The 25018-nt window shown below is 43.5% G+C and overlaps 1 protein-coding gene across 6 annotated transcripts in view; it reads left to right on the plus strand.

Moving 5' to 3' along the window:
• The window catches only part of csmd3b (CUB and Sushi multiple domains 3b), a 919486-nt gene that overhangs the window by 486524 nt on the left and 407944 nt on the right, over positions 1-25018 (plus strand). For all 6 annotated transcript variants that reach the window (XM_064348440.1, XM_064348441.1, XM_064348442.1 and 3 more), the window contains 3 exons: positions 2750-2888; positions 5172-5359; positions 22499-22693. In XM_064348440.1, coding sequence (XP_064204510.1) covers positions 2750-2888; positions 5172-5359; positions 22499-22693 — 522 coding nt within the window. The remainder of the gene's footprint in view (positions 1-2749; positions 2889-5171; positions 5360-22498; positions 22694-25018) is intronic.

Consider the following 25018-nt stretch of genomic DNA (forward strand, 5'->3'; position numbering starts at 1 on the left):
AATGGCTGCCTGCTGTCTCTTGTTTGCCCACAGACTTATTTTCATCTGAAACTTGGAGGACTAATGGGCCCACTGTATAGCTTCAAGTTGCAGATAATTGTCATTTTTGTCAAGTGGGACTTGGCACAAGACCATACAGGGTTATACGCTGACATTTTTTCAAGGAGCACATGTGCTTGTAAGTTGAAAAATTTCAGGGAAATACAAAAGCATTCTAATTCGTAGATGTGCTCCTAAATAATTTTTCCAGTTAGCGGACATCTGTATTTAAGAGCAAATACTCCTAAAATGGGAGCACTGTAGAGCCCAGCCATACTGTTTCAAACGCTATTGCAGTTGATTCAAGGTGTCCAGTCACATGCTGTGAAGAAAATAATATAGATCATTATTTGGGATATAAAACAGAGCATAGGTAAACCTATATTTAAGAGATTAATTAGATAGCTATACTTTGCATCCATCCATCATCAAAATCAAACAACAATAAAAGAAATCTTTCTCAATTATGCAGTCAGTTGTCTGGTTGACTCAGTAACAATATATATTATTTGCACAGCTTTGGCTTTGGCTTTAGCTATTAGCTTTCTTATTAGTTTTGTTTAGTAAGTTAGGTAAAAATGACAATACAAGTCACAAGACACTCAAATAACAAGTCCTATGGACATGTAAACCTTTGGACTTTGGCAAATGTTACATTAGCTAGTTTTACATAGAAATTGATTATCCAGATCAGTAATATTTGAGATGCGTGTTAATCAAGGAATATGAATGAGAACAGGTTGAGTTCAGTTTAAAGTTTTGCACCCCGTCTATTTTCAGCTCACCAGTCACCACTGCGATTAACAGATGACGAACAAGAATAAACATCTGCTAGGTTTAAATGCTTCCATTAAGGTACATAGCCTATATAGGCTAAATAAGCATAAAGTAAGGATTTCTGCATTTTTTTGAAGATACTCTTCTCTTCTCATATGTGTTACTGTTCTGAACAGCCGTTTACTGTCAAATCTTGTGCAAGGTGCACACACAGGTAGGCTTGTGCTGCTTCTACCAGAGCAGGAAAACAGCCTTTATTGCTCTGCAGAAAGCCAGTAGCGGTGCTGCCACAACTGCCAGTTAGCGGCACAGTTTCTCAGAATTCTAGACATTCCATGAATGGATATGTTCATGCACTCGACACGATTTCTTATAAAGGGCGTCAGGAGTTCAGATGCCCTCTCACACTTAACGAGGTTCAGATTGTGACAACCGATTGGATGATAGCATAGACAATACACGCTCCCAACCAGATCAGATGACAAGTTGGCTGTGCCCAAATATTTTTGACATGTCAAAAAAAAAATGGGAACAGTCGGATTAGTTCGGGATGTATCTCATACCTTGCAAGTTACGACTTTAAGACTTAACATTTTTCCTTACAATTTGGTCCTGAACAGGGACCCCGTAACTCGTATAATGTGCATATCGGCCGATATGTATGAACAGCCTATCCATCAGAGAGCAACCCTAGAAGATACATAATGAAGTAGGTGCTACCATTGATCATCCCTGACCACACCTGCTGCCTCTATTTAAATTAAAATGTACAAAAAGGGGAATGGCAGCCTAGCGTACATATGTTTCGAAACCAGCTCCCATTTGTTATCGTGGTAATCTGGCTGAAGCACAGGCTGTGGGCAGAAAGGCAGCAATTTGGATGTCACTAGACAGACGAATCTAAAGAAAAATTATGAACAAGATATTTCTGACTTGAGATAGAAGCTTGACAACCTGGAGAACAGAGCAAGATGCCAGAAGACTTCTGGGCTTCTTGGAGGGCATCACTTCAGACTATACCTGGACTAACTAACTATCACCACTCAGCAGAACATTTCTTTCACTTAAATTCCCCTGTTTCATGCTATATACAGTATGTACCTCCTGTGCCACTCATGTTACATGTACCTCCATTCAGCACTTATTGTGCCTTGTGTCATTGTCTTGATGCTGTAATGCCTCCTAGTATGACCTAGCATAGGTTAGGTCAGAGTAATGTTCACTGTGTGAACTGGACTTAATGTGATCATGGCTATGAATAACTGTATAAAATGAGTATTGTAAAAGTGTCTGCCAAATAAATGTGATGTAATGTAATAATGTGTGGAAGGGAACAATGCCATTGCTTTTCTACAGCTGCCGAAAATACTGGGACTCTAGGGTGAGGGATGGATAGATATAAAAAAGCACCTATTGCACTTCCTCATCATCACACTTGATTAGCCTGTTGTTTCAAAGCTGTCTCATGAAATATGGATGGGCTTCCATTGACACCTTGATCAAAACAGTAAGGATAACTGGTGAATTCCCTAATTTTGCCTTCCTGCCTGGATGACTGGATTGAGGCTTGTGTTTGTCGTTCTTGCTGCAGACTTGGGACTTTGGGTGTGGGGGTTATCAATTTGTGCGTCATTCATCACCCTAATTTTGCAGGCATCACAGGAGGAATTAGAAATTGCAGGATTGGTGGCAGAAAAATTCAGTTGACTAAGAAGATTAGGACTAAATAAAAATAAGAAGTTAATATTTCTGAGAAGTGAGAGTAAAGTTATTTCTGTGAGAAACCCTGAAAAGCGCCAACTTATTGGTGCTATAGAGGTATGGAATATGCCTTGTGAATGGTATACCTCCCATCCTTGTGTGTGTCTTTCTGTCTCTCTGCCTGCCTGTCTGTCTGAATGTTGCTTTTCTGATGTATGTTTTTGATCCCCAGCTCCCTGCGGTGGAAATCTGACAGGGCCCTCTGGGTTCATCCTGTCTCCAAACTACCCACATCCCTACCCTCACAGCAAGGACTGTGATTGGCTAATAGCTGTCAACTCTGACTATGTACTCTCACTAGCCTTCATCAGGTAACACATCTTTGTTACTGTCACTGTAGCTCACTGGTATATTCCTCTTTGTCTCTATTATCCAGTTATAAAATAGTAAAACATCCTTTTACATGCAGTTCAGTTAAAAACAATTCAGTTCAATTTAATCCAGTTACATTCAAGCTAAATTCAACATTATTACTACAAGACCTACAACTAGTTCCATAATAATTATATTGCAATTTTTGATATAACTGTAAAAGTGGTTAAATATAGCTTCGTTTAAAAAATTTGATGCACAACATAATGAGTGACAACCTTATAGGATGTATAACAACCACAGCAATGTAAAAACCAATCATCTTTTCAGTCATGCTAAAGACTAGGGTTGAGCCGATGTAAAAATGTTCAAATCAGTTTGATATTAAGCCAAATACCGGACTTGACTGGTAATACCGAATTTTACCACTAGGTGTCGCACATTGTGACGTAGTTAATGTTTTGTTACAGCGTCCCTTGCTATGCCAGCTTCGATACATTCTGTTGCGATAAAGATACTAAGACAACTCAGCAATTTCTCTGGTTTAATGGGTTATTTTCCAGCCTGAAATGCGATCGTATTAGTAAATGGCTACGCATGTCATCTAACTTGCAAATCTCCCTGGATATAAATTAAATGTTTTTAACAGAAAATAATAATAATAATAAATGCGATTTTAACCACGGAAATGGCTATACAAAAAGGCAAAATAAATGTCATGGTCGCGATCGACATCGCACACAGCACTCATGCAGCGGTATGTACTTATAGCTAGCTAGCCACCACTGCAGCATTTTCAGGAATATGGGAGCATGCAGCTGAAATCCTCTACGGAAAGCAACCTCACAGCGATATCATCTATGATCAGTAGGCAGTGTTGTTGTGCTTCACTTCGGGGGCTTATTCTGCTCTTACAGCTAGTTTCCAGCCCAAACCACTGCAAAGAAAGCAAACTTTTTAAATTTTTGTCAGTGACGTTTCCTTCTGACGTCTACGACGGCGATCGCAACCACAACTTTTTGTATAGCCATTTCCGTAGATAAAATCACATTTATTATTATTTTCTGTTCAAACATTTAATTCATATCCATGGAGATAGCTAACTAATTGCAAGTTAAATGACATATATAGCCATTTAGTAATACAATCGCATTTCAGGCTGGATAATAACCCATTAAACCAGAGAAATTTCTGAGTTGTCTTAGAACCTTTATCGCCAAAGAATGTAGCAAGGCTGGCTGCGTCGGCATAGCAATGGACGCTTCAACAAAACTTTAAGTATATCACAATGGGTATAATGACTGTTTTAGAATGTCATTGCGTTACCCAAATCATTTTTGCAGCCCAGATCAAAATTGGCGTGACAGAACGAGAGCCCATGAATGAGAGTGTAGCAGCACCTCTTTCGTCGGCTTTGAATCCAAAATGTTTCCATATTGGCGCAGTTTTCGTTTTCTTTGACACTAACTCTGCCATGTCTCATCTCGTCACACCAAAAAATACATGAACTTTCTAGTAAACAACACACCGTGCGCCATGCGCATTGTCTTCCGCCCCACCCACCTTTGCTTGGTCTACTGAAATTTGTTCTCCTTGTTGCCGGCCTCGGCACTAAATTGCGCATGGCCTGTCAATCTTTTTTGTTTTGTTTTTTTGTTTTTTTTTGCACTCAGTCACTAGTGGCTCCGTTTATAAACAAACAATATTATGTTAATCACGTTGTCATATTGCGTATTACTAATGCAATACAAGTTGGATTGAGCCCCGTCGGCACAGGTTGTTGATGTAGGCTACTTTTTAATTTGCCAGAACATCTCATAATGACAAATGCCGGTTCAGTCGGTTTGCATAAAATCAAACCAGTTTAACCTCATACACCGGTCCGGACCGGCAAAACTGGAAACCGACCCAACCCTACTAACGACCACGCCCCATCTCACATCAATGGGGATTGGGGATGCCTTTTCACAACCATACAATATATGAAGTCATTTTGCAAATATTGCATTATTATTGCAGTTGTATCATTTCAGGTTGAAGGCAGATAATTGACTGATTGTAAAGCCCTGCCAACCTTGGTTACTTTTGCTATGTGGGGCAAATAATGTGTTGAATCTTTAGGAAACATGGCTGTAATCTCCCTCAGATTTAGTTATCAACAAAGATTCCATTAGTCTGATTGGTGCATTACAAATCGCATCGCCATGTGGTACAGACTGCTTTTATTTGGAGTACTTTTATTCAGCATGCTTTGGCTTGTGCCCCCCCCCCCCCTTTTTTAGTTTCAGCATTGAACCCAACTATGACTTCCTGTACATCTACGATGGGCCAGATAGCAACAGCAACCTCATCGGGAGCTTTCAAGACAGCAAGTTGCCAGAGAGAATTGAGAGCAGTTCCAACACCATGCATTTAGCTTTTCGCAGTGATGGATCTGTGAGCTACACTGGCTTTCACCTGGAATACAAAGGTAGGAAAGAATTTTTTCTCTTGTAACTGAAGCATATCTGAGAGAACATCTAATATTTAAAGAGCCGAGAGAGGCTCTGAGTTCAAATCATCTGTGTATATACCATATCTCATAAACACGTTTTCAACATACAAAAATGCCAAGTTACTCACACATACAAAGCACTGTCTATAACTCATTCATTTAAACTGGCAAAATGTAGGCCTGCCATTAGTATTGATATCAAAATGGCACCAAGTTACTGTACCAAGTTGCTGTACTACAAACAATAGTTTTGGAGGCACGAGGGGGACCTACACAATATTAGGTAGGTGGTTTTAAGGTTGTGGCTGATCGGTGTATGTTTTTTGGAGGAATATGCTTTCTGTAGGTATTCACCAGCAGTTTTGTACATTCATTTAAATGTCTTGCTTGAGGAAATTTGAGGTATTTGACACTTTGATGTAACACAAATTTTGAATGACATTGTAAGATGGTAAGATTAAAAAACACAGAGCCAAGTTACTTGAAACAATTCAGAAAACATTGGGTAGCATTGCTTTGGAATACAGCTTCTTTCATTTCAGTGAGGAAAGTAGCCTATATTGTTTGTAGTACAGTAACATGGCGTAATTTTGATATCAATACTTTTAATGGCCTAGGTTTTGCCAGTTTAAATGAATGAGTTATAGACAGTGTGAGTAACTTGGCATTTTATGTGTTTTTTATGAGATATCATTTCTTTTTGCAAAGTGTTTGTTATAAGAAAATGAGAACAGTAATGCATATAAATGTAGACGATGAGAAGTTTGCGTACATATACATGCAAACATGCATACAGTGTAGGCAGTGCCGGATGTAGACTGGTTTGATTGGGAGGCAGAGCGAGATTTTGGGGGGGCCAAGTGGACAACATGATTCGTGATGAACAGCGCAGTGGACCTGCGTGTAAAAATGCGAAGTAACCCTTTAAGAAACAGTTGTGGATTATGGCTGATCTTGTGTGAATTTGTATAGTCTGATGAACGTGTACCGTTTAGCAATTTCGCTTTTCTATATATGTAAAACAATGGCTGTGACAAAGGATGCGGTAACGTAAGTATAAAACGCTTGCACCATTAGAAAATCAACATAAATGTCCCCAGTATATGTACTCAGTCATTTGACGGCCATCCAACGAGCCTTCATTAACAAAATTATCAGCAAGCTCATAGAATTTGAGCTCTGTAGGTTGCAAGTTGTGTACCCTTTTGTCCTGCTCCGTTTTCTGTTACTTCGTTGAGATGCACTTTCAGTGTTTCTAAGGTTTATAAGGCATTTTTTTACACTTAGCTGTAGGTAGGACTCCTCTATGCTGTTTTGCTTTGCTAGATCACTGAACTTATGTGAGAATTGGAAGTAGTAGAACAGGAAGGAACACTTGACAGTGGAGAATAGCAGCACACACATATTAGAAAATAACCGTAGTATGAGAGAAATGAGGACAAATGATGAAATTGAGTAGTTGAAACAATATGTTGTTAGCAGAATGGGCATGTAGGTGAAGTCTGACATGATTGCAGACTAGGGCTGGGCGATATGGAAAAAATCAAATATCATGATATTTTTGACCAAATACCTCAATGTAGATATTGTGATGATATTGTGGGGATGACTATTGGTACTTTCACAAAATTACACAATGAGATATTTGATAAATAATCATCAGTAATGCCTATGTAATAACTAAGTGGGTAAAGGCAAATAATAGAACAGCTAGAACAGTCAGGTAAGGTCAGAAAATTACATCACTTTACTGTAATGCTGCCTTTAAAACCAGGAAAAGACACTTATGCCATATCACGATATTACGATATACAAAATCCCAGACGATATGTAGTCTCATATCATGATATCAATATAATTTCAATATATTGCTCGGCCCTATCGCAGACTATAGCGCAAAGAAAATAAAGTGACCATGAGTGAGATGAGTTTCTTTATTGAACGGTATAAAAAACAGACGGTATTACTAGTTACTCATTTAATTAGTTGTTGCAGCAATGTGTGAAATTGCGCAGGGAAACTGTTGTATAAATGTACTTTTCTCTCGTTCAGTACTAGTAGTTATAATTATGAATGAATCATGTTTTTAAGTGTAATGTTGCAGACAGTTCATACTGTACATAGTAATTCTTCGTATGTGGGTAGATAGAGAACGGGGCAAGGTAACATGAATGTAGAAATGTGGTGTTTGCTGATAAGAATGTTTTCTACAGTAGCCAATTGAAGAAATGTACACTCCTGGGCAAAAAAAATTGGCCAAGCCCAAAATGGCAAAATATTAAGCTTTTAATGGTCTTAACAACAAATCATTGGTCAGAAAAGAATTAAACAAATGCACTCCTGAGACCTCCTGTGCCACCATTTGCTCGTTTACTTTTGCTGCAGTGAACTGTTTGGGGAAAAGCTAGAAACAGGGAAATTCACTTATACAGTTAACAAATTAACATAATGTCAAATAAAAGAGTCATGTTTTGTATTTGGCTGCATATCATTTGCATGACATGATCTTATTTTCAGCTTGTCCTACAAGCGATACAAAAACTCTGCATTTGAATGGATCTCCATGGGAATTGGGGGGTGGGACTAGATTCAGCTGTAAATTATGCTGATACAGTATGGAACACATTTGTTGGCTAAATGGCTTTAAGTCATCAACGGTCCAAGGTATCAAATGAGCCTCAAACCACCGTGCTGCTGCCAGATATGCAGTAGACAAGCATTGTTTCTCATGAATATTTTTTCCATTGAGTTCAACAGGAAAAATTAATCAGGAGAAACAATGCTTGTAGGTGAAATGTGTTCATGGTTTTAAAGAAGACAGGTCAGTAAGCACAGCTGAGCTCCAGCTGTATCCATATGGCCTGGCTCTATTGTAGCCAGTGAACTGAACGTGTAGATCAGTGGTCTCCAACCCTAGTCCTGGAGAGCTACAGGGTCTGCTGGTTTTCATAGTGACTCTGCACTTCATGAATCAATTAGAGCAGTTGATTACACAGTTAACTCAACTCACCTGGTGACTTGGGTCTCAATTGCATGCTGATTTTAAGGTGAAAACAAAAACCAGCAGACCCTGTAGCTCTCCAGGACCAGGGTTGGTGACCACTGGTGTAGATGGTATGTCATAATGCAGTCTATAAATTTGGTGAAAGATGGGTAGATGTGGTGCAAAAGCAATAGTTGAGAAATAATAGATTAAATAATTGAGTAGATGGCGGCAGTGTAGTATAATGGCTAAGGAGTTGGTCTTGTAGCCTAAAGGTCGCAGGTTTGATTGCCCGGTAGGACACTGCCATTGTACCCTTGAGCATGGTACTTAACCTGCATTGCTCCAGTGTATATCCAACTGTATAATTGGATACAGTATAAGTCGCTCTGGATAAGAGTGTCTGCTAAATGCCTGTAAATATACATGCTTATTTGCTCGCTATTTACAAGAAATTTGCTTCAGGTGGGATATGAACCTGTGACTCAACGATCTGTAGATTGTGACGTTACCACTGAACCACACACTGACAAGCTGTAGCGACTGGCAATTTTCTTGGGTAAAAATATATGTCCATATTTGCATGTGTATGTGACATTTTGATTGACTGGTGTTGGTGAAGGATTGGCTGGTGTTGTCATGTACGGGACGGTAGGACCCAGACGCGGAGTGGAAAAAACATAGGAACTCAAAAGGAAAACTTGACACAAGAAAACAAATGACAAGGACAGAAACAGTGAACAAACAGGCAGAATACAGGCAGGGCAGAAAGCAAGCAGGCAGAAACACAAGCAGGTCCAAAACACAGGCAGGCAGAAACACACATGAAACGCAGTCAGAAACACACAAAAGGAACCAGCACCCAAGTTAAGGAGACAAAGAACTTAGACAAGACATAGGTGAACTCAATACATAATCAAACGAGAGGGAAGGGATAACGAGAGGCAGGTGAGGACGATGATTAAATAACGATACAAATAATGGAAAGCAATAATACAATTAACAAACCAATGAGGGAATTAACAGAAATACAAAAACTGAGAAGTGCCGCCAATTGGTGGCCCAAAAAGGAAAAAATAGAAACAAAGACAGAACCATGAAAGTACCCCCCCTCAAGGGACGGCTCCAGACGTCCCCAGAAGACCGACTCCCAACCCTGGGAGGGGGTGAAAACAGAAGGAGGGAACTACGGACTAGACAGAACAGGACTCGGGACCAGACCGGGACAGAAACAGAAACAGGACTCGGGACCGGACCGGGACAGAAACAGAAACAGGACTCGGGACCGGACCGGGACAGAAACAGGACTCGGGACCGGACCGGACAGAAACAGGACTCGGGACCGGACCGGACAGAAACAGAAACAGGACTCGGGACTGGACCAGACAGAAACAGGAAGCAGGACGGGACAGGGTCCGGACTGGAGGCAGGACAGGACAAGGTCCGGACTGGAGGCAGGACGGGATCCGGACACAGGAACGGAATTCGGACAGTGTCCGGGCATAGGAACGGAAGCCAGACGGGGCCGGGCACAGGAGGGGAACCGGGCGGAACGGAACAGGACTGGACTAGACAGGACAGGAGCTGGACTGGACTCACAGACAACACTGAAACGGACTGAGACACAGACAGGGAACGGACTAAGACACAGACAGGGAAACAGGACAGGACTAGACAGGGTCGGGATAGAGTAGACAGGGGCAAGACTGGACTAGACAAGGCAGGAACGAGACTGGACACAAGAAACTGGGTACAAGGAACAGACTGACGGAGACAGGACACAGACCTGAACGCGGACAGAACACTAAACTGAACAAAAACAGAAACCAGACTCAAAGACACCTGACTCACAGACACCAGACTCAACACAGAGACTAGACTGGACAAAAAACACGGAACGGACAGACACGGACCTATGACAAGACAGGGAGACTTAATGGGACAGACAGAGTGACAAGCAGGCGGGGAGGCTCACGGCTAGACCAATGGACACACAAAGGGACAGACAGACAGGAAAGGAGAGGAGGGAACCCAAAAACAGGCACAATGACTGACAGATGGGCAGACAGGACAATAAACAGGCAGATTGACAAACAGACAGACAGGTAGACAGGCGAGTACACACTGGCCAATGGGCCGACGGCCAGGGGGGCAGACAGACAGGCCAACACACTGGCTGACAAACACTTGGGCAGACATGCAGACAGGCAGACAAAAAGATAAGGGGGCAGGTGAACAGTTAGGGGAACGGACAGGCCCCATCCCCAAAGGAAAAGACCCCCCAGGACATGGCCGCGGGAATGCTCCAGGGCAGCTGGATGGCGAGGTCTCTGGGCCCTGGGCCAGGGCATCGATGGCTCAGGAGCACTAGGGGGCGAGGAAAGCGGCCCCTGCTGAAGACTGGGCGTAGCAGGCGGCCCCTGTGGGACAACAGGCGTAGCAGACGGACCCTGCAGGACAACAGGCAGAGCAGGCGGCCCATCCGGGGAGCTGAGCGAAGCAGCAGGCCCCTCCGGGGAGCTGGGCGAAGCAGCAGGCCTCTCCTGGGCACAGGGTGGGGCAGGAGGCTTTACTTGCGGGACAGTGAGCTGGGCAGGCATTGGCGGCCCCTGCGGGAGACTGGGCAAAGCAGGAGGCGGAGGTCCCTGCGGGAGACTGGGCAGAGCAGGCGGAGACGGCCCCTGCGGGAGACTGGGCAGAGCAGGAGGCGGAGGTCCCTGCGGGAGACTGGGCAGAGCAGGCGGAGACGGCCCCTGCGGGAGACTGGGCAGAGCAGGTGGAGACGGCCCCTGCGGGAGACTGGGCAGAGCAGGCGGAGACGGCCCCTGCGGGAGACTGGGCAGAGCAGGCGGAGACGGCCCCTGCGGGAGACTGGGCAGAGCAGGCGGAGACGGCCCCTGCGGGAGACTGGGCAGAGCAGGCGGAGACGGCCCCTGCGGGAGACTGGGCAGAGCAGGCGGAGACGGCCCCTGCAGGAGACTGGGCAGAGGAGGCGGAGACGGCCCCTGCGGGAGACTGGGCAGAGCAGGCGGAGACGGCCCCTGCGGGAGACTAGGCACAGCAGGCGGAGACGGCCCCTGCGGGAGACTGGGCACAGCAGGCGGAGGTGGCCCCTGCGGGAAACTGGGCACAGCAGGCGGTGGTGACTCCTGCGGGACAGCGGGCCGGACAGGCAGCTCCTGCGGAACAGTGGGCCAAGCAGGCAGCTCCTGCGGAACGGCGGGCCGAGCAGGCAGCTCCTGCTGGACGTGAGGCAGAGCAGAAGGCTTCTCCTGGGTGCGGGGCGGAGCAGGCAGACCCCCCTGCAGTCTGGGCTGGTCAGGGGACAGGAACATAGACCCCAGCCGCTGGGAACCCAGCTGGGCAGCCAGACAGGACCGGCGGGACCCCCGTGGGCCAGGCCCTGGAAAAATTACCAGCCGGGACCCCTCAAAAGAAGCAGGCCAGGGATCCGCTCGCTGAGCGGCTGAAGGTCTGGCAGACCAGGAGGCAGCCCGACCACCACGCCTCCGTGACCGCCCGCCCGGGGCTGTGGGAGGCTCAAGGGCGAACACCGGCTCAAGCTCCCAGTCGCTAGGCGGCGAGTCCTCGGGGTCACTCCACATCGGTGGCATAAAAAACCCAAAAAACACAGGGAAAGGGGGAGAAAAAAGAAAGAAAAAAAACACTGGCTGGTTCCTTCTGTCACGTACGGGAGGGTAGGACCCAGACGCGGAGTGGAAAAAACACAGGAACTCAAAAGGAAATTTTAAACAAAGACTTTACAATAAACAATAAACAAAACAGGGAACCAAAAAGGGGCCATGACGGGCAAAACCAAACACTTAAACACTAGAAAAAAAATTTGACACAAGAAAACAAATGAGGACAGAAACAGTGAACAAACAGGCAGGCAGAATACAGGCAGGGCAGAAAACAAGCAGGCAGAAACACAAGCAGGTCCAAAACACAGGCAGATGGAAACACACATGAAACGCAGTCAGAAACACACACAAGGAACCAGCACCCGAGTCAAGGGGTCAGAGCATTTCTGGGAAGGAAGAAGAAGAAGAAGAAGAAGAAGAAGAAGAAGAAGAAGAAGAAGAAGAAGAAGAAGAAGAAGAAGAAGAAGAAGAAGAAGAAGAAGAAGAAGAAGAAGAAGAAGAAGAAGAAGAAGAAGAAGAAGAAGAAGAAGAAGAAGAAGAAGAAGAAGAAGAAGAAGAAGAAGAAGAAGAAGAAGAAGAAGAAGAAGAAGAAGAAGAAGAAGAAGATGCAAAATCCTCATAGTTTGGGGATTTATTGTGTGGACAAGGGCTGAGAGTCTGTGGCTGTTGCGGTTATTTCTGTGCCAAACTCTCGGTGCTGTATAGGTATGGGGCATGCCCCGCCATGGTGTAGCTTGGCTGGTTGGCATATATTTAATAAGAAGTCAAATTATTTGATTGCTATCTGATTTTGTTGACGGTCCTCAAAAAAATAGGAGAATAATAACACATTAAATTCTTACAACTGAATGCCTCTGCTACACCAAGTCAAATATTTGGCCATCTGGGTACGTATCTGTCAATATCTGTCATATGAATAATTGAAAAGAAATCAAGATTACAGGATCCATTATCCCAAGAATCTACATGTAGTCTCACAAAGACATTTGTATACTGGGGATGAAGCACCATTAACATATCCTAATTGGGATGGCAAGTTAAGCCTTGGCAGGGTGGCATGCCCCATACCTATACAGCACAGAGAGTTTGGCACTTTTCTGCAATCCGCCCGATGATGGGCTGCGTTTTATTTATTTTTACTGACACACCCCCAGCAGTGACTCTCCTCCTACTTTAGTACACGGCGAGTCAGGAGATTACCAAACAGCCAGCTCAGGTGTGTCAAAAACTATGACAAAAATACCATTTCACCAGTGCGACAGCTCGCAGCACACCATGTGCCGGCTTGAAAGTACAGCCCTAAATGTCAAATTCAGAGTAAAAATATAGTTTTAAACGTAAGATGACAAGCGTATCAGAGCTTTTGCAATATTCCTGCAGTAATATTACCTCTACCCTGCTTTTATCTGTGTAGCCCCACCCACCCTGTCCCGTGGTCAGGGAGTCAAAAGGCTCCAAGCTCCTGTGTATAGTTAAACATTGTTACACTACTATCATGAAAAATGTTATTAGTTGTAGTATTTCTGTCTTTGCATGATGATAGTGTTAATGATGAAAACGAGTAATCACATATGAAAAACAAGTAGGCCAACATAAATATAAATTTAAATTTGAATTTGAAAAAAATTTGAATAGCTATATTTAATTTCTTAAATTAAATTCTTTTTAAGACGATGCTATTGTGCCGATTAATGTGAAGTGGTCACGTTGAAGATGATAAACATGTTAATTACAAAGACGACAATTGTATGAATATAAAATATATAAGCCTAATTTATCAAGAGTTTATGTAATTTTTGTGTTTTATCCATTTATTTATTATTTCTTGGCTAAGAAAGCACAAAAATTTGCCTGTGTTCTGTAATACAGTGGTTCTCGTCCTGGGGGCCCATGTGTATTCTGGTTTTTATTCCAACCACAATTGCAATCGTGAATTTTAACAAGCTGTTAATTTTTCTTGATTAGGTGCTTTCATGTTTTAGAGCAGGGGTCCCCAATCTTATTCAAAAAGGACAGTGTTGGCGTCGGCTTTTGTTTCAACCAAGCAGTAACACACCTGGTTTTACTAATTAACCACTAGAGTCTTTGCTAAGCATCTTGATTAGTAGAATCAGGTGTGTTATTGCTTGGTTGAAACAAAAGCCGATACCCACTCTGGCACCTAATCAAGAAAAATTACAGGTTGCTAAAATTCTGGGATTGCAGTTGTGGTTGGAAGGAAAACTAGCATACACAGGGGCCCCCAAGACCTAGTTTGAGAATCACTGCTGTAATAGACCGACCATCACGTCAGTGGCTACGGGAGTTTGTACAATACCGCTATAATTGAAGTCACTTCGCAGTCCCCTTTTAATTGTAGGCTACTACTCATCATACTACTACTCAAGGATACAAATGATAATTTTTTCAGTGGATTTGCCATCTCTTAGCATTTATTTCATGATAGAAAACACACAAATATAAAGCACAATTGACTGGGATGGTTTTTAAATGAAGGGGCACATTTATAAGCACTAGACAATAACATTTTGAATAATTTTTTACCTTGTACTGCTTAGATTAGCTATGTCAGTACCAGAGTTCAGGATAGTATGACTGACAACATTACAGTACAAAAAATCGTATCAAAAGGTTGTCTTTGCCCATATTATACTTTTTCCCTTAAACAATGCAAACTAGCCAATATGTCAGGTGGTGACAAGCTCTTATTTTATTACTATACATTCTTTATATACATAGCCAAAAATATAAAGCACATTACATGTTTCCATTTGAAAAAAAAATAAAACTTGATATTGATGAAGTCTTTTGCTTTCTCTCATGCAGGCATTCAAGACAGAGCAAGCAGATAAATCAAGTGAATTATATTAGCTATTCCTGTCTGAAAATGCTTTTCACGATGCATTTTGCTTGAGATCAGGGTAAAATTGGCTAGGAATAGCGAGGAACCATAGGGAGCATCCGTACTACAATCAAATTACCGAGTTACCGACCACATTTTTATTTATTATGGAAGTCACTTGTCTATGTACTTTAAACAGCAGTAGCTAGTTGCAGAAAGCTACCATGACACAGAATGGAAAGTGCACACTTGACTGTGGGATTTCAACCAGTCAGAATTTGTGGCTACCCTGCTAGCTAGATATAATACTTTACAGTCGAGTGCCACTAAATTTGTATTGTATTGTTCGGAAACGTTAGCAAGCTACATTACAACTGTTCTACTCTCTGGCTAGCTGGCTGGGGTTAGTTAGTTAGACGGCTCGATAGCTAGCTTGTGAAACATAATAATTATTGAGTTAGCTAGCAAACCACAACTTCTCAGTGCATTTCAGTCTTGCTAGCTTGCGTACCAGCTAGCTTTTCCAAAAGTAGGGACTACATATATAGTTAACTAGCTAATGTAATGTACAGTCAAGATTTTCCGAATTCTTCTACGAAAACATTGACTGCCTAATTTATTACTTTAATGTTAATGTTAGAAACCACATTAGAAATGGCCTTGTCACAATTAATCACTTGTTTTCTTCCATAAAATCCTGTTGCTAGCCATGAAAGTCACAGCTCATCAGAGTATTTGAAAGCTTTTTCGGAGCACACCCCTGTGGGTTAACGTCATTGCTCTGCATTTACTGTGATCCTTCATGTTTAGATACCCAGTGCGCACACACTGATGCCAGGAGCCCATAGTCAAACTAAATAGTCAGACAAAGATTGGCTTCATGCCCCATTGAGCAGCTCCTATAGGAATCCATGGAACCGGTAAGCGGAAGCTGTCTCCAGTTCTGGTATATCTCAATGTCTGGCAGTGACAGGATTGACAGGTATAAGATTAATTTCCTGGAATACATAGCCTATACTATTTATTCTAACATCTGCATCCAAAAGTGGTATATTTTAATTATTTAAAAAACCATTTAATTCTGGAAAGTAAAAAGAAAGTGAGCTTTAAGTAGCCTACACTCTCAGGGATTTAGTTCAGAGGGTTTACTTCAGGCATATTTTTCTAAATTTGTAAGGGTTGTCAGCTCTAAACAACCTACAGCTTCCTTGCAAATGACAGCTTTATCTGGGTTGTCAGACAATGCAATGGAATAAGCTATCCCTCCAGCCAGATGTGTCTGTAAAGCAACAACATATTTTAAATACTGATTTCATACAGCCCCAACACAGGCATCAAGGTCTGAAACTTGCACTTCGGTCTCCAAAAAGTCCTTGTTGCAATTGATGGTTTACAAATTCCCATCAGGGCACCAACTGAAAACGAACACACTTGTGTGTATGAAAGGGTACCACTCGATACACATACAAGTTATGTGTGATGCCAGTGACAATAGGTTGTTAGATGCGGTGGTTAAATCACTTAGGAACACACAATTTGAGCTACTGTGCAACTGTGATTTTTGTCTTCACTTCATCACAGATGACATTACTGATGTATGGCTTCAAGGTGACGGTGGGTAGGATTAATTTGAATATTACAAATAGAGAAACGCCTAAAGTTACTATGAAGTATAGGTTATGTAGGAGATGGAATAGTTTAAGTAAAATAAATAATCAAAGTGATTATTTATATTACAACGTAGGCTTATAATTATAATTAAATCTAACTGCAAGCTGAATTTTTTCACCCTAAAGATGAAACCCTGAAACCGTGCCTTCTGACATCTGGAGCCAGCACACTCAGCCACGAGTGCTATAATGCTGTGCACAAAAATTAAAGTACAATAATAACTCAAATGAGGCAGGTGGATGAGAACGATAGCCAATTTACTGATTGCTTACATGAAAATGTTTGTGACGTGCGTTTGTGGCAGAGACTGTAAATAATATGGACAAAGCTACTGTGAGTGTCACCCATTGATTCTCCGTGGGTCTCTAAAACCCATTTTGAAGCTCAATGGCGGGCGCGGCCATGTTGTCGATTTGGAACCAAAACCATAGAGTTAAGCGGTTCTGTGATTTTTATTGACATTTTATTCTGTGATTGACAGTCCGGTGCGGAAAAGCCCATCAACCTGAACGAACGATTGCAGAACGAACTTGAGGCTAGCTGACTGTCTGCCGTTATGTTTTAAAATATATTATCAAATGTTTACGGAGTTTAATTTCCATCTGTGACTGTACTGTGTCATGTAATCACGTTATATGTATGACATTAATAATACAATTATGTTCAGTTATCTTCAATTTATGTTTCTCAGCAAAACGAATATGCTTAGCTAGCATATCAGCTTGCCAGTGAGCTAGGTAGGCTGTCCGTGGTTAGCTCACGTATTAGCAATATGAACCACAGGGGAAGAACATCGACTACACTGATGGTCAATCAATCAGAGATGTGTAGGCTACTGGTGATTTAGCTAGATAGCTAGCTCACTGCATACAGTGTCTGTAACCATAGGCGATTTTAGCAAAATCAGTCAGGGGTGGCCAAGTCTGAAGTCAGATCATCACGATAAAAAATATCAGCATAACAGCGCAGTAAAGGGTCGGAGGCTGTACTGTAGGAGGCTCCATACAACATTGTACAACCATGTACAATAGTATCGCAGGTCTAAAATATGACTAAATAGAAACTCAAAGCCAAGGAATAACAAAACATCCAAACCACCATTAGATGGTAAACTGGAGTTTCCTTCTTGGTTGCTGCATACTTTTTAATTACTTTTGATGTTGATCGTATATGGGCCTTTTCAATCTGAAGGATTGCCTGGTTTGAGATGCGTGTCTGTCATGGTAGTCTGCAGAATCATTGCAGCTAACGTTGGCTGTGCTGCTATCCTCTGTGCTTGAAGTAGCATTGACGATGGCGTTGTATTGTTGCTAATTTTTGGACTGAAGTAGATGTAACGTTACTGACAACAGCTGCTATTGCATCACCGGCGGGGGTTCCCGGTTTCACCTTTTTGTTTTGTTTTTTTATAAATAAATGTTCCGTGGATTTTGGGCGTTTTGCCATCATGTATAAGAGTAACTAACGTTAGCTAAACTGCGTGCGTAGCACCCATGGATGAATTACAGAAGCTTAGCACAAGTCCACTGTAACAGCAGCAAGCTCGCGCAAGTTTTTTGCGGATGTTCAAGAGGTCAAAACTTCAACAAGTTCAACAACACAGTTTGTAGCCACGCTTGTTCTTTCCAATGTAAACAAAGATCCTGATGTTAAAGAAATACTATCCTAATTTACTTCTTAAAAAAGAACAAAAATAAGCTTTAAAATTTGTATTATATTATTATTATATGATCAGTTAAGCCAGGATACTGTTTTGAAAGCACTATTTCAAATGGTGGTTTCAAAACAGTAGGTTACCACATAATGACATATATTGTGTTTCTGGTCAAAACTGACCAATGTGATTTTATTCACAAAGAACAGTCAAAACATATTTCCATATGAACATGGATTTTATAAACATAATAAAATCAAAGCAAGTGCATGTCGCAACAACTGTCTGTGGGGTGGGGTGGGTTTAAAACACACTGCCCTTTTTTGATAACATACAGAATAGGAAAGACTGCCATAATGAAATAATATATGAATTTGTATTTTTTTAAATAATAATAATAATTGAATCGCATCGTGAGATTGTGAGTGAATGTAGGGAATGACAGCCAATCAGAGCGCATGGTTGTTCAGCTTGGCAGAAGTGTGTTAACCTGCTGAAATAGCAAACATAAACAGTGTCGAAGTAGCTATCTTTTTTTTCTCTGTTGTCCCTCCCATCCATCACATCTGCTACGGTAGGTTGTAGCCAGTTTATACAGACAGAGTAGCCTAATCTGACAGTGTAAAACTATTAAGTACATTACATTACATTACATTACAGGCATTTGGCAGACGCTCTTATCCAGAGCGACGTACAACAAAGTGTATAACCATAACCAGGAACAAGTATGACGAAACCCCTAGAGAGAAGTACCGGTCCAAGTGCAGGGAACAACCGCATAGTTCAACTTGGACCCTGAAGGTTAAACTGATTAACACTAACACAACGAGAACGGCAACAACGCAATCTATGGAAAAAATACAAGCAGTAGTTAAGACAGTTAATGCACCTAAGTCACCTACGAAACAGTAGTGACTGTTACAACCCTAAGCTTACAGTCATTTACAGGGGGGTAGGGAGGGATGGGGAGAGGTGCAGCCTGAAGAGGTGAGTCTTCAGTCGTCGTTTGAAATGGGTCAGTGTCTCAGCTGTTCTGACCTCCACAGGGAGGTCATTCCACCATCGTGGGGCCAGAACAGACAGGAGACGTGTTCTGGAAGTGCAGGTGCGAAGAGGGGGAGGTGCTAGGCGTCCTGAGGTAGCAGAACGGAGGGATCTGGCTGGCATGTAGGGTTTGAATATCTTGTGGAGGTATGCTGGGGCTGATCCCTTGACTGCCTGGTATGCTAGGACCAATGTTTTAAATTTGATGCGAGCTATAACAGGCAGCCAGTGGAGGGTAGTGAGCAGGGGAGTGACGTGGGAGTGTCTGGGGAGGTTGAAGACCAGACGAGCCGCAGCATTCTGAATGAGTTGCAGGGGTCTGGTGGCAGATGCCGGTAGTCCAGCCAGAAGAGAGCTGCAGTAGTCCAGGCGGGATAGAACCATTGCTTGGACCAGGAGCTGGGTTGAGTAGGTGGTGAGAAAGGGGCGGATTCTGCGGATGTTATACAGGAAAAATCTACATGCCCGGCTTACTGCTGCGATGTTCTTGGAGAGGGACAGCCTGTTGTCCATCACCACTCCAAGATTCTTGGCACAGGCTGATGATGTCACTAAGGTGTCCCCTAGGGAAATGGAAAAGTCGAGGAGGGGAGAGGATGGAGCAGGAATAAAGATTAGCTCCGTCTTTCCCAGGTTGAGCTTCAGGTGGTGATTGTCCATCCAGCTCTGTATGTCCCTCAGGCAAGCGGAGATGCGGGCAGGGACCTGTGTGTCCGATGGAGAGAAGGAGAGAAAGAGTTGCGTGTCGTCGGCATAGGAGTGATAGGACAAGCCATGGGCAGATATTACAGGGCCAAGGGATCTGGTGTACAAGGAGAAGAGAAGGGGACCGAGGACTGAGCCCTGGGGAACTCCGGTGGCGAGGGGACGGGGTGGTGATACCTTACCCGCCCAGGCAACCTGGAAGGAACGGTCAGAGAGGTAAGACTCAATCCAGTCAAGGACTGTGCCGCAGATCCCTGTTGCTGCCAGGGAGGACAGGAGGATAGAGTGCTCCACAGTGTCAAATGCAGCGGAGAGGTCTAGAAGAATCAGGACAGAGGAGAGGGAGGCTGCTCGTGTGGCATGGAGTGACTCACTGACCGAGAGGAGTGCAGTCTCGGTCGAGTGGCCAGGCCTGAAGCCAGACTGGTGGGGATCAAGCAGGTTGTTGTGAGAGAAGAAAGCAGAGAGTTGGTTAGATGCAGCACGTTCAAGTGTTTTGGATAGGAAAGGGAGGAGAGATACTGGGCGGTAGTTCTGAATGACTGAAGGATCTAGTGTGGGTTTCTTCAGTAGCGGGGTGATGTGGGCCCTCTTGAAGGATGAGGGGAAACATCCAGAAGATAGGGAGGAGTTCACGAGGGAGGTGACAAAAGGGAGGATGTCAGGTGTGATTGCCTGGAGGAGAGATGAGGGGATAGGGTCGAGGGCGCAGGTGGTAGGGCGGTGGGTGAGCAGAAGCTGGGAAACTTCAGAGTCTGAGAGGAGAGAAAATGTGGAGAAACAGGGCGCAGAGGGCGCGGAGGGCGCAGAGGGGGCGGAGGGCGCAGAGGGCGCAAAGGAGCTGCGGATGTCTGCAATCTTTTCATCAAAGAATAGAGTTATGAATTTTGGTTTGGTAGAATTTTGCCTTAGCGGCAGTGACAGCAGAAGAAAACTCTGTCAGGAGAGACTGATAGGCTGAGAGGTCAGATCTCAGCAGCGCGGAGGCTGGCCCTGGAGGTGCGTAGGATGTCAGACATCCATGGACTGGGAGGGGACTATATAATTTGTAGCAAAAATTATTTTCCCATTAAATGGGAATGGGGTGAGGGAAGAAGATGAGGTGCTGACACTCAGCGTCCATATCCTGCCTCCAAGGTGGGGTATAGGGGTGGGGGAAGAAGGGGAGGTGCTGATGAGGGCCAAGCTAAAAGGCAGAGAAGAGAAGAGAAGAGAAAAACTTCATTTATCTAATGTATACACCCAACAGGCTCCTTTAAAAAAAAAAACCTTTCAAGGTATGCAACTTACTAGATTGTCATTATTACTACTTTAACTATTGTTATTATTTTTCAAAATTCTGGAATATTGTACAATCCTGCTGCATTACTAATAAGGAATTTGATATTTTAAAATCACACCACTCAACTCAGTATTCCTACATCACAAAAGCATTGACAATAGAACTTTCTTTTCTGCATGGTGGTGGCAGCTTAACAAACGGTCTTACCTTACAAGACTCCAAAATTGCTCTTGCGCTCTGAGGTGATGCTGATGAAGTCCCTCATCAGGGCATGTACGTCCAAGGTGTCCAGAATGTCACTGTGGACATGCATAAGGGTCAGATGTGTCAGCCTTTTCTGGGTCAATGTGCTGCGCATCCATGTTTTCAGGCACTGAAGGGCGGAGAAAGTTCTCTCTGTTGATGCAACAGATATGGGTAGACAGAGGCACATCTTTATGGGGTTTTCTACTTCTCTGAACAGACTTCTGGTTTCTGGGTGAAGTTTGGTGAGACATGAGGCAACTTCTGGGCCTGTGCTGCATGGGGAATCTTTAGTTATGTCTCCGAACATTCTGAGTTGGAGCTGTAGGCAGCCTGTGTCCAGCTGCTTGGGAATATGAAGGGACTGTATGTCAAGTTCCATTGCTGTGCGGCCCTTTGCTGCATCAATTACTGTCTCCTCCCTTCTTGCCGCTATCCTGCTGTCCTGGTCGAATCTCCTCTCCAGTTCTGACTGCACTATATCCACAGCTTCATAAAACTCACGTCTCCACCTGAGTTCTCCTGTTTCGGCTGCCACCACTTCGGTCTCCATGGTGTGCATATAGCGGGCTGGGGTCCTGCTCACTCTTGGGGACACAGTGTCTGTGTTTAAAATAAATGTATTTATTTCTCATAAATATGCAATATGCAATGTGTTTTTTTTACTCCCACATCACACCCGGAAACCTGGGGGAGGGGGGGTGCTGAACCTGGGGGAGGGGGGGTGCTGAACCTGGGGGCGGGGGTGCTGCAGCACCCTCGGCACCCCTACTTCCTGCGGCTATGCACCTAGCCCAATTTTGGTTGTTAATACGAAGTGGATGAATCAGGTTTTCCTTTTTAATAAAATTTGGAAGACATCTAAATACTTTAATTCATTTTGAATTGGTAGATATTTGCTTATTATAAGACAGAAAGAAAAGCCCATTATATACCGTTTGAAAAGAAATAATCAATGGGAATAAAAACTTTTTGAAGTCATGTATGTCTGTGTGTCCATGTGTGTGCATATTGCTTTGACACCCTTATATTTGTGTTTCCATGAAGCCAAACTGCGGGAGTCATGCTTTGATCCAGGCAGTGTGATGAATGGAACCAGGCTGGGGAGTGACTACAAGCTGGGCTCTACTGTAACCTTCTACTGTGAGCCAGGATATGTGCTCCAAGGCTACTCTACTCTTACCTGCATCTTGGGTGACGATGGCCGACCTGGCTGGAACAGAGTACTACCAAGTTGCCAAGGTAAATGTGTGTGGTCTGGAAGATTAGGAGCTCATTCTTGCTGGTTATGTTGCTGGTATATTACATCATATATTAGTGTTATAAACATCATTATTATTATTGTAAGATGTAATCAGAACAAAAATAAAGTAACAGACATTAGTTAATACACTCACCTTTCTTGATATTCAAATAACATTATATGGGGCTTTTTTCAGCTGTTTTCAATCAGTGGCATCTGGATGTATGGTATCATGCAATTAAGAATTTGATTATGAGAAAAATTCAAAATAAAGTATTAAAATTGACGGAAGTAAATTTAGGCTTTAAACTGGCAGGCTTACAGATTGGTATACGTAAGCTATGTTCACGAGTGATTTATATAAACAGAGGTCAAGTCTTGTAGATTTGTATCTCAACAAAAAATGTTTTCAACGTACAAAAATTTACATAAGTCATTAATTAAGACTTTCAAATTAAACATGCTCTAACCCAAAGCAATGCTACCCAATGTTTCCTAAATTATTTAATGTAACTTGGCCCTGTGTTTTTCATCTTATCATCTGAAGAAAATGTGGTCATCCAAGGTTTATGTGTCACAAGAATAAGCATGTGAAATGACAGAGAATGTACAGTGCCTTCGGAAAGTATTCAGACCCCTTCACTTTTTTCACATTTTGTTACGTTACAGCCTTATTATAAAATGGATTAAATTCATTTTTATTCTCATCAATCTGCACACAATACCCCATAATGACAAAGTGAAAACAGGTTTTTAGAAATTTTCGCAAGTTTTCAACAGGGAATAAGACCTGCTCAGCTGTGAAGTCTGAGGTCACATGCTGCAGTGTGAAGTTGTACTATTGGAGCCTCTCAGACCAGTGGTGAAACCTCAGCGGGCTGTCCCCCATACCAGAAGTTGTGAGCAAAACCGTTAAAACATGTCAGGGCCTCCTGCTCCCCCATGGAGTACTTCTGTTAGGCCAAGCTGAGGGCTCAGAAGGCAAAGGCAATGGGCTTCTTGGTGCCTTGATGAAGCCAAGACATTACTGCCCCCTTAGCCGTCCTGGAGGTGAGGATCTTGAGGCTCGAGAGGTAAAAATGTACAAGCACAGATGGTGATGTGAGCTGGGCCTTCAGCCGCTGTAAGGTGGCTGAGCAGGTGGGTGTACAGCTCACACAGCAGGGCCGTAGTCACAGAGTCACAGAGGCAAATACACAGGTAGTTTGCCTTCATTCCCAGAAAAGAGGCCACTTGAGTTGCGCAGGCAGGCTCCAGGAGGCATTGTATAACCTCCACGTTCCACTGGCGTGGCCAAAGACCCTCAGCCATCAAGTGTAACCCCACAAACTCAATTAATCCTTGTTCACCAGCATGTCTAGCACCTGGCGAAGGCGTTCGTCATGGACAATAGGTGTCAAGTCATGTACCACAATGTCGGCAGCTTTCAGGGTGTAGTGGGACCTATAGATAGCCCTGGCAGAGGTCCAGGTGGAAAAATATGGTGGAGCTGGGGAACTGGGTGGTCAGTTCTTCTGTCGTGGGCAGTGGATACGTGTCCGAGATGACCAGTCTGTTAACTGTTCTGAGGTTGTCACAGACACGCAAGTTCCTTGACTGTCACAAAGACACTTTGTAGAGTGGCAAGGTAAGAGACAGAGCAAAAAAGCAAACAGAGCAAACATCAGGCCTGAAACCCCAAATGGCAAGTACATATGGTAAAAAAAACTCCCAGTGGGGAAAAAACCCTCAAATGGAGGACGAGAAAAAACTCCCCAATGGGAAGAAATCTTGAGAGGAACCCGGTTATAGAGAGGGAACCCATCTTCTACTGGGCAGCCTGGTGTTAGACATCAAAGTAGTAGACATCAAATAAAATGGTTTAAGCAGGTTACAGCTGAGGTGAAAGCTAACAGGAATAACAGAAGACCAAATGGAATAGTTTGGAATAGTGCAGTTTACAGGAGCTGGATGATGGATCTGGAGCTCCAGTCAGCGTCAAGGCATAGGCAGGAGAGGAACAGAGTTGAAGCAGTCAATGACCATGGAGCAAAGGACAGGACTGGAGCCATCTCTGGGATTCAGGCCGAGAAAACTGGCTGGAGTGGTCTTTGAACTCAGGGCGGGATAAGGGATGGGAGCCCCATGGAAAGAAGCCCCATTGTTGTTGTCACAGTGTTGTTGTCACAACGTAGGGGATGGATTTTCCTGAGTGCCGAGGAAGTGCCTGGCAATAGCGTGTGCTATAGACGACGGGGCGGAGCAGCAAACCTTTTCAAAATGATTTTGTTTCGCACAGCACTGGCATTTCTGACCCTTAGCAAGGCCGTTCTGAGCTCAGTAGT

The sequence above is a fragment of the Anguilla rostrata genome, chromosome 8 (assembly GCF_018555375.3).
Source record: "Anguilla rostrata isolate EN2019 chromosome 8, ASM1855537v3, whole genome shotgun sequence".
NCBI lineage: Eukaryota > Metazoa > Chordata > Actinopteri > Anguilliformes > Anguillidae > Anguilla > Anguilla rostrata.